Source organism: Podarcis filfolensis, assembly GCF_964270895.1.
Source record: "Podarcis filfolensis genome assembly, chromosome: 12".
Lineage (NCBI taxonomy): Eukaryota > Metazoa > Chordata > Lepidosauria > Squamata > Lacertidae > Podarcis > Podarcis filfolensis.
Window position 1 is genome coordinate 54,717,658 of NC_139614.1, and position 13,346 is coordinate 54,731,003.

The following is a 13,346-nucleotide window of genomic DNA, read 5'->3' on the forward strand; positions in this document are numbered from 1 at the left end:
CAGGCGCCACCACCGAGAAGGCCCTCCGCCTGGTTCCCTGTAACTTGGCTTCTCGCAGTGAGGGAACCGCCAGAAGGCCCTCGGCGCTGGACCTCAGTGTCCGGGCAGAACGATGGGGATGGAGACGCTCCTTCAGATATACAAACATTTTTACAAACATACATGTGCCCACATCTTCCTGTATCTGTGTTAGGAAAATGCTCTGGGGGAATGTCAAGCTGGATTCCTTAGTTTAAATTGGAGCCCTCGAGACTCCAGCTCCCGTCAGCCTCAGCCAGCATGTCTAGTGGTCAGAGGTGATGGGAGTTGGAAACAGAGCAACGTCTCGAGTGTCACAGCTTCCCCCTCCCCTGGTCTAGCTGGTACAAAGTCCAGGGCGGCTGGTGCTGTCCCTCAGCCAGCCAGGCGGCAGTTCTGGTGGGTCCGGAAGAGGTGAAAAGGAAGGCCTTCAGTGTTTTGTGATTTCCACAAGCTCACCAGACAGGCCAATGGGTTCAGAATGAGAAAGCAGAAGAAACTGGGCCATCGCAATTGGTCCAGGGAGAAGTGGAACCAGCCTGTAAGAAAAGCTTGTTGCCAAAAGCAGTCTTAACACCTGGCGCTTGTTTCAGTGCCATGGGGACAGTCGTGCTGGATGGGCAGATCTACGTCTGTGGTGGATACGACGGCACCTCCTCCCTCAACTCCGTGGAGGCCTATTCACCTGAGACGGACAAGTGAGTATACGACATAATAATAATTTATTATTTATACCCCACCCATCTGGCTGGGTTTCTCCAGCCACTCTGGGCGGCTCCCAACAGAATATTAAAAACACAAGAAAACATCAGACATTAAAAACTTCCCTAAACAGGGCTGCCTTCAGATGTCTTCTAAAAATCAAAACAAAATAAAAAAATTCCTTCCAGCAGCACCTTAGAGTCCAACTAAGTTTGTTATTGGTATGAGTTTTCGTGTGCATGCACACTTCTTCAGATACCTTCTTTGTGTGAATGCACATGAAAGCTCATACCAGTAACAAACTTAGTTGGTCTCTAAGGTGCTACTGGAAAGAATTTTATTTTGTTTCGACTACGGCAGACCAACACGGCTACCTACCTGTTTCTAAAAGTCAGATTGTTGTTTATTTCCTTGACATCTGATGGGAGAGCGTTCCACAGGGCGGGCGCCACCACCGAGAAGGCCCTCTGCCTGGTTCCCTGTAACCCAGGCATAGGGGAACTCGGCCCTCCAGATGTTTTGGGACCACAACTCCCATCATCCCTAGCTAACAGGACCAGTGGTCAGGGATGATGGGAATTGTAGTCTCAAAACATCTGGAAGGCCGAGTTTGCCCATGCCTGCTGTAACCTCACTTCTCGCAGGGAGGGAACCGCCAGAAGGCCCTTAGAGCTGGACCTCCGTGTCCGGGCTGAACGATGGGGGTGGAGACGCTCCTTCAGGTATACTGTGGAGTATGTCTGGACATCTCCTCCCTGCCTCTAGCGTCCCAGACGCAAGGTGTGCTTTTGAAGCCTTAAACTTGACTGCCACTCAGTTCCTTTCATTTTCTGGTCTCCTGCAAAGGTGGATGGTGGTCACCCCGATGAGTTCGAACCGCAGTGCAGCTGGCGTCACAGTATTCGAAGGCAGGATATTTGTATCTGGCGGGCACGACGGACTGCAGATCTTCAACAGCGTGAGTTTTTTTGCTCGCCGCACCTCTTACCTTTTTCCCCATTACAGTCATTCCTTGGGTTACAGACGCTTCAGGTTGCGTTTTTTTGGTTTACGGATGCACCGAAACCCGGAAGTACCAGACCAGGTTGCTTCCAGGTTTCGGCGGTCGCGCATGCGCAGAAGTGCCGAATCGCAACCCGCACGTGCGCAGATGCAGCGCTGTGGGTTGCGAACGTGCAGGCCGCACGGATCACATTCGCAGCCAGAACGTCCGCTGTAAACTGTTTCTTTCCTGCCTTCTTTTGAGGGCTTGTGGCGGGCTGCGACATCCTTGCTTTGTTTTCCCCCCTTCTGACAGCCCTGTCAGGTAGGCTGGGCTGGGCAGTAACTTGACCCCACAACTTTGATACTGAAACACAATGTGTTGGCTGTAGGCTTTGCACAGAGGCTCCAGGGCATGAGTCGGTAAACTAAGGCCCGGGGAGCTGGATCCGGCCCAATTGTCTTCTGGATCCAGCCTGTGGACGGTCCAGGAATCGCCGCGTGGATTGGCGTGGGGATTTTGATCGTTTGGGCTGCGCCATTTCCCCCCCTCCCTCACACACACCGCGGCGGCGCCTCCTCCCTCCCTCCCTCCTGGCTTCTCCCTGCCCTGCCTAGAGGAGGAAGAGGGCTGGGCTTTGTGGAGTGCCATTTTAAGTAGCCCCTCTCCGCAGCCAGCCCTTACGCGCCGCTCATTGTCCCTCCACCGCCGCCAGCCCCTGCCGCTCGCAAGGCACAGGTAAGCAGCCACCAGGATTCGTCCGGTGCTGTGGAGAAGGGAGGGGTGTCGGCGGGGGGATCCCCCCCCCAAAAAATATAATCCGGCCCCCCACAAGGTCTGAGGTACAGTGGACCGGCCCCCTGCGGAAAAAGTTTATACTCAAGTATAAAGCTTATACTCGAATGAGAGTTCTTTCGGGCTGCTTATTCTTCCTCCGCCGCTGCCGCCACCTCCAGGTTTGTGGTGTGGTGACCCGGCTTATACTCAAGTCAATAAGTTTTCCCAGTTTTTTGTGCTAAAATTAGGTGCCTCGGCTTATATTCAAATCAGCTTATACTCGGGTATATACGGTACATTCTAAAATCAGTTCATTCTAAATCAATTCACAGTCAAATCAATGGCAACCGTTGGGCTAGAGTTCTATGAGGATTACCAAAGGAGGGGGTCAGACTGTGCCCTAGCCTGACTTCCTCGCCCTTTCTTGCAGGTGGAATACTACAACCACCACATGGCTTCCTGGCACAATGTCTCCAGCATGCTCAACAAGCGCTGCCGTCACGGCGCCGCCTCCCTGGGCAGCAAGATGTTCGTCTGCGGCGGCTACGACGGCTCCGGCTTCCTCAGCATCGCCGAAGTCTACAACTCCATGGCGGACCAGTGGTACCTGATCGTCTCCATGAACACCCGGCGCAGCCGCGTCTCCCTCGTGGCGAACTGTGGCCGCCTCTACGCCGTGGGGGGCTACGACGGACAGTCCAACCTCAGCTCTGTAGAAATGTACGACCCGGAAACCAACCGCTGGACGTTCATGGCCCCCATGGTGTGCCACGAGGGAGGGGTTGGGGTGGGATGCATACCTCTCCTGACTATCTGAGCGGAGGGTGGGAGGTGGCACGAGCCTGCGTCGCCCAAAAGCCAGGACTTCCGCAGCCAGGAGCCTTGCCTCGAGGAGCTGATCTGCAGAGAGACTCTACTTCGACATTGTTTCCAGGTGCTTGGGCCATTGTCATTTGGGAAGCGCACAAACAGCCCCATGGATCAGGGCCACGTGGCCGTTGAGCGAGGTCCCGCGGTGTCACAAGAGTTTGGAGATTTCAGGCCGTGTGAATGAAGCCTCACCTGCCTCTTCCTCCTGGACGCTGCCAAGCTCCTTCCGTGCCTCCGCTGATGCTGCCTTGGTCCCCTTGTGATTGTGTCGTGGGTGCAAGTCTGCTTAGGTCAGGTGGGCTTTTCCTAGGAGTAATCAGATGCTTCTGTCGCCGTGCCCCTTGAAAGCTGGAAAGGGAGCTCCCTTCTCTTCCAGGGCAAGGACAGTACGTTGGCCAGGAAAACACCCACCGTCTTTTATTCGTGGTCAACACAGAGGTGCAATTATCCCCTCTCCCCAAGGAAAAATGAAGTAATTTTCTACAGAGAAATGCAATTCCGGAAGAGTCTGCCCCTTCCTACACCTGGCCACTAGGTGGCGCAGATGCACATGCAAAGCTCTGTTTGATGGTTTCGTCTCCGTTTGCTCCAGAGGCAAGGTTGGTCCCCCTCTTGCGTTCTAGCTGCGTGCAGAAAGCAAGAAAAGGCTCTCGTGTCTTCAGAAACAAAAAGATAGGGCCACGGTGCAAGGAAGGCTTCGGAGCCTTTTGCCACTGATCCACAGCTCAGGAGAATGCCATGGCATTACAGGCTTCCGTCCCTGAAGTTCCTGGAGGGTTGTGTTTTTGCATGCCAGAGCCTGTTGGCCGTGGGAACCATTCAGACGCAAAGCGTGTAGCATAAGGGGGCCCAATCCTGTCTCTGAAGAACTCCGAAACAGCAAATCAGGCTGTGTGTCATCCGAACAGCAGTAGTTGGCTTGGCACCGTCAACACACCCATACAATTTCCTGGAAACTAGATGTTTCCGCTGAGCACCGTCATTCCCACAAAGTTGTTTCTGCGCCGCTTGCGGCGACCGTTCACATCAAATCAAAATTCTCATCCCCAGATCTGAGATTTTTGTTTAGGCAGGAAATGCTCTTCCGCCTAGGGCTATCTTTGGAGACACACAAGCCTTAAGCAAAAAAGCGTATCTGATTTCTGATGGGGAGGACCTGTGACCACGTCCTTCTGTTCTTGGGGGTTTTGAGCTCTCAGATGGTGGCAGTTTTTTGCCCTGCAGGCTGTCGGGTGTCTGTTTTGATAGCTGCTGTAGGACATCCATTGCCTTGCTCTGGAGAGTGAGAAATAGCAGCTTCTAAGAGTAAGTGGGAGGTTTATAGATTTATGAGCGAGGGGCAAAACGGCCAGGGAGAAACCTGTGAGTTAGGATAAGAATACACACCCAATTCTTACGGGGGCAGCATTTCCTCATGGTGGTCCTTCCTCATCCCACCCTCCTTTAAAATTCTCAGCTGTTTATCAGCACAGAGGCTACTTGGTTTTCAGACCAACACCTTCCTTGCTCAAAATCTAGCTTCTACTCTGTCCTTCGTCTATGCTAAGTACTATCAGGTTGCCAAATTTCAAGCTGGAAAAAAGCTGTGTGTCTTCCCTCTCTCCACCTTTCGAGGAACTGATAGCATCAAAGCCAAATCGAGGTACTGTCGAATGTGTGTGTGTGTGTTTTCAAAACCACTGTAGTTTAACACAGTGGCAACGAGTCTGCTCTGCTGTTCCGCCTCCATCATTCTTCTGTCTGAACATTACACCGCTCCAGTTTTGCACAAAGATCGAAAGGCCAGTTGGATCCTCTGAACCCCACCTCCTTCTCCCCCCCCCTTAAGTTAAACGGGCTGTGCCCCTATCCGTAGGTAGCTTTTAAATACCTGTTAGAGCTGCTTCCATTTTAAAACGACTCCTGCCACCTACATTCCCGTTGGGGCAAGAGAGATTCCGACACCCGATCTTGAAATGAGACGTTTTCACACAAGTGGCTCAGAGGAACTTAGTTGCAAGACTTGCGAGCTGAAAATTGCAGAGGGGGCTTGTCGGGAGCGAGTGTTAAATTACGTAGGGCTGGATGCGCTTGGGATTTCCGTAGCCTGTGATTTTGTGCATGCCCTTCATCCATGAACAGTATTGTGAATTTCCATAACTGCCAGGAGAAAACCGATTTGGGGCAGAAACTTGAAACGACGGCGAGAGTCCTGGAGCAAGAAGGGGCTTCCGAGCATACCGGCGAGCCTTTCCGTATAAACGTAACAAGGCCATCCACTTGTGTCAATGTGAAATCATGTACTTTAAAAAAAAAGTGTTGTCCGTTCTTGTGGTGGTTGGTGAAATCCGAGGCAGAGTGAAGGTTAGGTGACGATACCTCCGCTCTCCCTAGCCCAAATATATTTAACTTGAAAGAAACTCTATTTCTCGGCTGCTCCCTTGTTCTTTCCTGTTTCGTGAATGTGTCTTGCCTTCGGTGTATTTTGCCTGCGTTTTCTCCCTAAGCCAGTTTACTGAAATCCTTTTGCGGGGTCATTCACACAGGTTCAGAAGCCGTCGTAGAAATTACGTGGCTATAGATTGCACACTCGTTTTTCCATAACTCCAGGAAAATGAAGATTCAGGGCCCCAGTGTACATTCTCATCTAAGTGTGGAAGGTCCTCTGCATGGCACAGCTGTTTCCCCACCTGGTCCAAACTAGGCTTCATCACTGCCCTTGTCCATGTTCCCACAACCACCACCTTGTCCAGTGACACTCATTCCTGTTTTGAGCATTCACTCCCAGGTGTGGGGTCTTCAGTTCCCATACTGAGTAGCAGTCTTGCTGCTCTTCAAGAGAAGATCTCAAGGTGTTACTTCTCTGTAAGGTAAAGGTAAAGGGACCCCTGACTGTTAGGTCCAGTCGTGGCCGACTCTGGGGTTGCGGCGCTCATCTCGCTTTATTAGCCGAGGTAGCCGGCGTACAGCTTCTGGGTCATGTGGCCAGCATGGCTAAGCCGCTTCTGGCGAACCGGAGCAGTGCACGGAAACGCCGTTTGCCTTCCTGCCGGAGTGGTACCTATTTATCTACTTGCACTAGGACGTGCTTTCGAACTGCTAGGTTGGCAGGAGCAGGGACCGAGCAATGGGAGCTCACTCTGTGGCGGGGATTTGAACCGCCGACCTTCTGATCGGCAAGTCCTGGGCTCTGTGGTTTAACCCACAGCGCCACCCACCCGCGTCCTTGCTTCTCTGTAGTGGACCATATATCAGATGGGGTCAACCTGGGAAGGTATCTGTCACGGTCCGGTTCATGGGCGATCAAAGTCCCAGCAGGGGACGTCAGGACTGGGGGCAAGATGGCGGGGTGGGAGGAGGAGTGGTGGTTCAGAAGCCAGGAGTCAGAAAGCCAAGAGTCCAAGGGTCAGAGAGCTGAGAGGCAAGAAGTCAAGGGTCCGAGGATCAAGAAGCAAGGAGTCAAGAAGCCACGGATCAGGAAGCAATCATCCCACAGCCAAAGGTGTGTGCCAAATAGCTGATCTGTGGGTCGTTGTGAAGGTATGTTCATACTGTCCTCTGGTACCAAAACCAAGCTACCCACTTCCAGGCTCTCACTCTCTTCAGGCAACCGTGTTCAGCAGGGATTGGACTGAATCGGGCTTTTAAGAACAGGGGGGCTTCAGGAGGAATTGCAATGGGGAGGGAAAGTATTTCTTGTCTAACACAGCCTCTGACATTGCTGCTTAATAAGGAAGCCCATGACCTTGTAACTCAATGGATGTGTCCCCTGTGGTGGTTACACGTGTAGGGACCTGATGTCTTTACATCAACTACAGTACATGTTGTTTTTTAGTCGTGTCCGCCTATTCGTGACCCCCTGGACCAGAGCACGCCAGGCACTCCTGTCTTCCACTGCCTCCCGCAGTTTGGTCAAACTCATGCTGGTAGCTTCGAAAACACGATCCAACCATCTCGTCCTCTGTCGTCCCCTTCTCCTTGTGCCCTCCATCTTTCCCAGCATCAGGGTCTTTTCCAGGGAGTTTTCTCCTGAGGTGGCCAAAGTCTTGCAGGCCTCAGCTTCAGGATCTGTCCTTCCAGTGAGCACTCAGGGCTGATTTCCTTCAGAATGGAGAGGTTTGATCTTCTTGCAGTCCATGGGACTCTCAAGAGTCTCCTCCAGCACCATCATTCAAAAGCATCCATTCTTCGGCGATCAGCCTTCTTTATGGTCCAGCTCTCACTTCCATACATCACTACTGGGAAAACCATAGCTTGAACTATGCAGACCTTTGTTGGCAAGGTGATGTCTCTGCTTTTTAAGATGCTGTCTAGGTTTGTCATTCTATGTACCACAGTACATAGAATCATGGAATTATAGAGTTGGAAGCTTGAAACCCCCCCCAAAAAAAAATCTTCTTGCCAACGTGGAACTTGAACCCAGGACCCTGAGGTCCATTGAATACATTGAAGTGCTTGATGCTGAAGCAGAGAAACTTGAGTGGGGGAATAAAATCTGGTCAGAGCCCGGATGGGGAAACCGCCAAGTGAGCCAAGGGTTCAAGCGATGGAATAGGCATGTTGACATTTTTTTAAGAGTTTCCCAAGAGAATTCCCCAAAAGCAGCAATGCAACCCCAATCTCTGCTGGAAGAAGATTTCCACAGCAAGGAACCATCGACGTTAAACGCCTTGACTTCTATCCAGAACCATATCTGTCAACCGTCTCTTATTTGGTGGGAAACTCCCTTATCCCAGCGCCGTGTCCCGCTGCTGTCCCTTATTGATGATGTCCCTTATATTTCCCAGGTTTCAAAGGAAGCAGCTCCTCTCCCTCCCTCCCTGCCGGCCAGGGAGGAGGGAGGCTCCAACTGGGTTGCTTGGCTGTGTTGCTCACCCAATAAGGAGTCTAAGAATGACTGGGGGGTGGAGCTTGCATGCCTTGTGCCGATCAAATCGGCCACATTGCCTGGGGACTCGCCTTTGCTCAGCGCTTCCCAGCAGAGAGGTGACGGTGGTTTTCCTTGCTGCATCCCCTTTGCTGGGTTGCTGCGCTGTGGGAACCACCGCTTGAGGCTTCGTTTGGCTGCTGGCTGGGCTTTCTGCCTTTGGCTCGGAGGGGCTCAGAAGTCGAACATACCTGTGCTCTGAAAATCCCTTATTTTGGCTGCTGATCCCTTATTTCCGAGGCTGCTGGTCCCTTACTTTCAAATCTGTAAGTTGTCAGCTATGGCCAGAACCAGTTTGACTTCCTGGAAATAAACGCACGGGAACTATTTTGTCAAAATGCCTTTGCCAGCAGTTCTGTGCACATGTTTGCGATGGATTAGTGCCAGAGAATGTCCTTTGCAAAGAAAAGGAGGGCAGGTCTTGCCTCGAGAGGCTTACAGTCTAGAAAGAAAAGGATCGCGGAGGCACCAGAGGGAAGGGAGCCTCTGCTTTGCACGCAGAATATCTGGAGGTGGAGTCGGGAGCAGGTCAGCAAGAACCCACACAGTGTCAGAGAAATTAACTCTCTTTCAAAGAAACAGGACAGCTCAGGGGCACAGCGACTCTTCCCGGGAGATCTTGCCCCTATGAGGCAGTTGGGGAACGACGACTGAAGGTGGGCCTTTGGCCTGATCTGACACTCAGGCTCTCCTTTATTCTCATGCACAGTCCCAGTCCAGGGCAGCTACTCTCTTCTCATTTTTTTTTAAATAAAAAAAAAAAGGCTACGCAGGCAGAAATCACACAGCCAATGTCAGCCTCTAGTTTGGCCCTAAGTTCTCTTGAAATAATAATAATGATGATGATGATGATGATGATGATGATGATGAAAGCTGGACCATAAAGAAGGCTGATCGCCGAAGAATGGATGTTTTGGAATTATGGTGCTGGAGGAGACTCTTGAGAGTCCCATGGACTGCAAGAAGATCAAACCTCTCCATTCTGAAGGAAATCAGCCCTGAGTGCTCACTGGAAGGACAGATCCTGAAGATGAGACTCCAAGACTTTGGCCACCTCATGAGAAGAGAAGACTCCCTGGAAAAGACCCTGATGTTGGGAAAGATGGAGGGCACAAGGAGAAGGGGAGGACAGAGGACCAGATAGTGGGACAGTGTTCTCGAAGCTACCAGCTTGAGTTTGACCAAACTGCGGGAGGCAGTGGAAGACAGGAATGCCTGGCGTGCTCTGGTCCAGGGGGTCATGAAGAGTTGGACACGACTAAACAACTCAACAACAACAACAACAACAACAATAATAATAATAATTCCTTCCCCTTAATTCCTTCGTCCAAGTCATTTACAAAGACCTTGGGCCCAGGATAGAACCCTACGGCACCTGACTTTTCACTTTCCCCCAGAATGACGAGGAACCATAAATGAATAGATTTTGGGCTTGGTCATCCAACTGGCTACAAATCCACCTAACCTCATATCCAGCTGACATTTTACTACATTCCATGGGTGTAGTCGGGGGGTGGGGCTAATGTCCTGTCTTTGGGGTATTATTCTTACCTGCAATTTCCCAAGGAAAGCTCAGCAACTTTGGCTGCCCCCCACCCTAACAAAAATCCTGGCTATGCTCATGCCACCTCCGCTACAAGAATATCACGGGGGATTTTGTCAAAGGCCTTCCTGAAATCAAGATACACTACACAGCATCCCCCTGATCCACCAAGCTTGTAACTCCATAAAAAAGGGGAGGGGGATGAGATTCATCTGGAAGACTTGTCTGGGATTGCTCAGTCTGTAATAATAATAATAATAATAATAATAATAATAATAATAATTATTATTATTATTATTATTATTATTATTATTATTATTTATTTGTACCCCACCCATCTGGCTGGGTATCACCAGGCACTCTGGGTAGCTTCCAACAAAGATTAAAAATACATTAAAATGCCACACATTAAAAACTTTCCTGAACTGCAACATGGCTCTTTAAGTTGGTGTGTATTTCTCTCCCCCACCCCCCAAATGGTGAGTAAAAACAGGGGTGCCAAGGGGGCAGGGGGCAAACCAACCGTTGTGGCTTGATTATTTTCTTTCATGTTTTATTTAATGGCAGAGAGGAAATACCACGTGTTTTCTCTCCTTGCGTGAACTCTGCAGACTTTGATCTTGTGTGTTTCAGCTCCGAGGTTTGTTTGCTTTTGTAGGAAAAGGCCTTGAAATTCTGCCCAGGCATTCCCAAAGAGAGGAGCGCAGATACTCCTTTGATGCTGACCTCCCAATTTTGGAATTTGTCCTGCAGAAGACTGGAAGAACTGGACCTTGTTGTAAACAAAATCTGCCCAATCTGCCCCTTTTCCCTTATGGGGTATCCAAGAGCCCATATTGAGTCCTTACGCAGGTTCCCTATTGGTAGGAGAGAATAACAGAGGCGAACCAGAGAATATTGAGAAGCAAAGCAGCTAGTAAGCCTGATCTTTATTGAACTGTTGCAACAGGGTGCTCCCCTCACCCGCAGGAGAGAGGAGGGACCCAGAACAAAGGTGTGCCTGCCCTTATATAGACATTTTAAATTGCCCGCCCTGGAGTCCAAGACCACCCCCGGACACATCATACATACATCACAGAAAGGGGCGGTCTACAGCAGAAATCTGAGTGTGTTGTTTACCTCCTGTCTGGCAGGTTACCTGTTAATGCTTACTTGATTGGATACCCTGGGGAGCCTGGCCAGTCTTTTGTAATGATAAATACTTAGTTCCTAGTCAGGCCATAGGCTCACCCTATTCAAACACAGACATACCCTTAAGACAGGATTTCTGAAGGAAAAGACAATGGGGAGGCTTTTCCATTTTCCTTTGACCTTGCAGAGAAAACATTTGGTCAGTTTGGGAATCAAACTGTCTTTTTCTCTTGGAAGTTTTTCACAGAATCACAGGCTTGTAGAGTTGGAAAGGACAGGGAGAATCGTCGAGTCCCACCCCCCACAGTGCAGGAATCTTCCATCCAATGTTGGGGTCAAACCCACAACCCTGAGATTAAGAGTCTCATGCTCTGCCGAGCTATTCTTATCGCAACATAAATATTACAGCACACTCGCAACTCTCTGGGAATTTCCAGGAACCCCAGGGGGCTCACATAAAAATCAGTTTCGTTTCTGACAAAGTCGCCGGAAGCTTGCTGGCATCTGAAATATTTTTGTGTGTTTACAAATATACCCATTGTGGATAACCATGGTCTGTTGGGGGGTCCTGAATCGGTCAGGGGTTCGGAAATTCCCATGATCACCAAAAGCTATTGAAAGGAACATAAAGACGGGTGCCAACAAATTGTGGATAGTACTAAACATCTTAAAAAGCAGAGACATCACCTTGCCAACAAAGGTCCGTATAGTGAAAGGTATGGTTTTCCCAGTAGTGATGTATGGAAGTGAGAGCTGGACCATAAAGAAGGCTGATCGCCGAAGAATGGATGCTTTTGAATTCTGGTGCTGGAGGAGACTCTTAAGAGTCCCATGGACTGCAAGAAGATCAAACCTCTCCATTCGGAAGGAAATCAGTCCTGAGTGCTCACTGGAAGGACAGATCCTGAAGCTGAGGCTCCAATACTTTGGCCACCTCATGAGAAGAGAAGACTTCCTGGAAAAGACCCTGATGTTGGGAAAGATGGAGGGCGCAAGGAGAAGGGGACGCCAGAGGACGAGATGGTTGGACAGTGTTCTCGAAGCTACCAGCATGAGTTTGACCAAACTGCGGGAGGCAGCGGAAGACAAGAGTGCCTGGCGTGCTCTGGTCCAGGGGGGGTCACGAAGAGTCGGACACGACTAAACGACTAAAAAACAACACTAAACAGTCCAACAGACATTTCCAAGTTAAAAAAGTGAATGGATTTATATGCAGACCACCCGAACAGATGCATTTTTATACACTGTATTTGACTGGAGAACTGGATTGCAAAATTCAGAGAAATGCAGATTTCAAGGGAATAGCTGTATTCTGATTCAAATATTGTTGTGAAAAATGCAGATTAGGCCGATTTGCCTTTAAATGAACCAAAGCAACTTTTCCCCACATTACCACAGTCGTAAAGCACATATTGCAGGTTTCTCTTCTCTCTCACACACACCCCACCCACCATAGCCCTTCTGTGCTTCACAACCACTTCTAAGTTTCCGACTTGAACAACAACAAAACAGAGATTCTCTGAGGATGTGCAGTTTCATATTTTTATACTCCCTGAAATCCTGGCACCATGACAACTGCAGCAATAAAACAGAGTTTCCTTCTGCTGCCCTGATGCTGAACGCATTTACAGCGGTGCCTTGGTTCCTGAACGACTTAGTTGTCAAACAAATCGGTTCCCGAACGCTGCAAACCCTGAAGTAAGTGTTCCGGTTTGCGGATGTTTTTTGGAAGCCGAACATCTGAGGCAACTCCCGCTTGAGTTCAGGAAGCTCCTGCAGCCAATCGGAAGCCGCACCTTGGTTTCCGAATGGTTTCGGGAGTCCAACGGACTTCTGGAACGGAATAAGTTCGAGAACCAAGTTAACCACTGTACTTAGAAATAAGCTCCATTTTGCTGCAAGAAAGGAGAATGTGTTTCCCAAGTAAAAATAATAAAATGAGCCTTTGTAACCATATACGTGCCCAGTCAACTGCCTAAAAGTAAAGGTACCCCTGACCATTAGATCCAGTCATGGACGACTCGGGTTGCGCACTCATCACGCTCTATAAGCTGAGGAAGCCGGCGTTTGTCCGCAGACAGCTTCCGGGTCATGTGGCCAGCATGTCTAAGCTGCTTCTGGCAAACCAGAGCAGCACACGGAAACGCCATTTACCTTCCCACTGGAGTGGTGCCTATTTATCTACTTGCACTTTGAGGTGCTTTTGAACTGCTAGCTTGGCAGGAGCAGGGACCGAGCAACGGGAGCTCACCCCGTCGTGGGGATTTGAACCACCGACCTTCTGATCGGCAAGTTCTAGACCACAGCGCCAGCCGTGTCCCTATACTGCCTATAAAACATTTTTTTCAAATAAGGAGGTACCCTGTGGCCAGCCGTCCCCAGGTTCCCCCTGGCATGCCCATGCCAACCTGTTTCCT

At 50.1% G+C, this 13,346-nt stretch overlaps 2 protein-coding genes across 4 annotated transcripts in view; one reads left to right on the forward strand and one right to left on the reverse strand.

Annotated features, from left to right (window-relative positions):
- Window positions 1-5,753, forward strand: part of KLHL18 (kelch like family member 18) — a gene marked incomplete at its 5' end in the record, with an annotated part of 46,903 nt that extends 41,150 nt beyond the window's left edge. For both annotated transcript variants that reach the window (XM_083579596.1, XM_083579595.1), the window contains 3 exons: window positions 612-716; window positions 1,567-1,678; window positions 2,910-5,753. In XM_083579596.1, the coding sequence (XP_083435722.1) occupies window positions 612-716; window positions 1,567-1,678; window positions 2,910-3,296 (604 nt within the window). In that variant the 3' untranslated portion in view covers window positions 3,297-5,753. The remainder of the gene's footprint in view (window positions 1-611; window positions 717-1,566; window positions 1,679-2,909) is intronic.
- Window positions 1-13,346, reverse strand: part of LOC310746227 (cathelicidin-related peptide Oh-Cath-like) — a 520,941-nt gene that overhangs the window by 423,358 nt on the left and 84,237 nt on the right. The gene's annotated exons all lie outside the window — the stretch shown is intronic.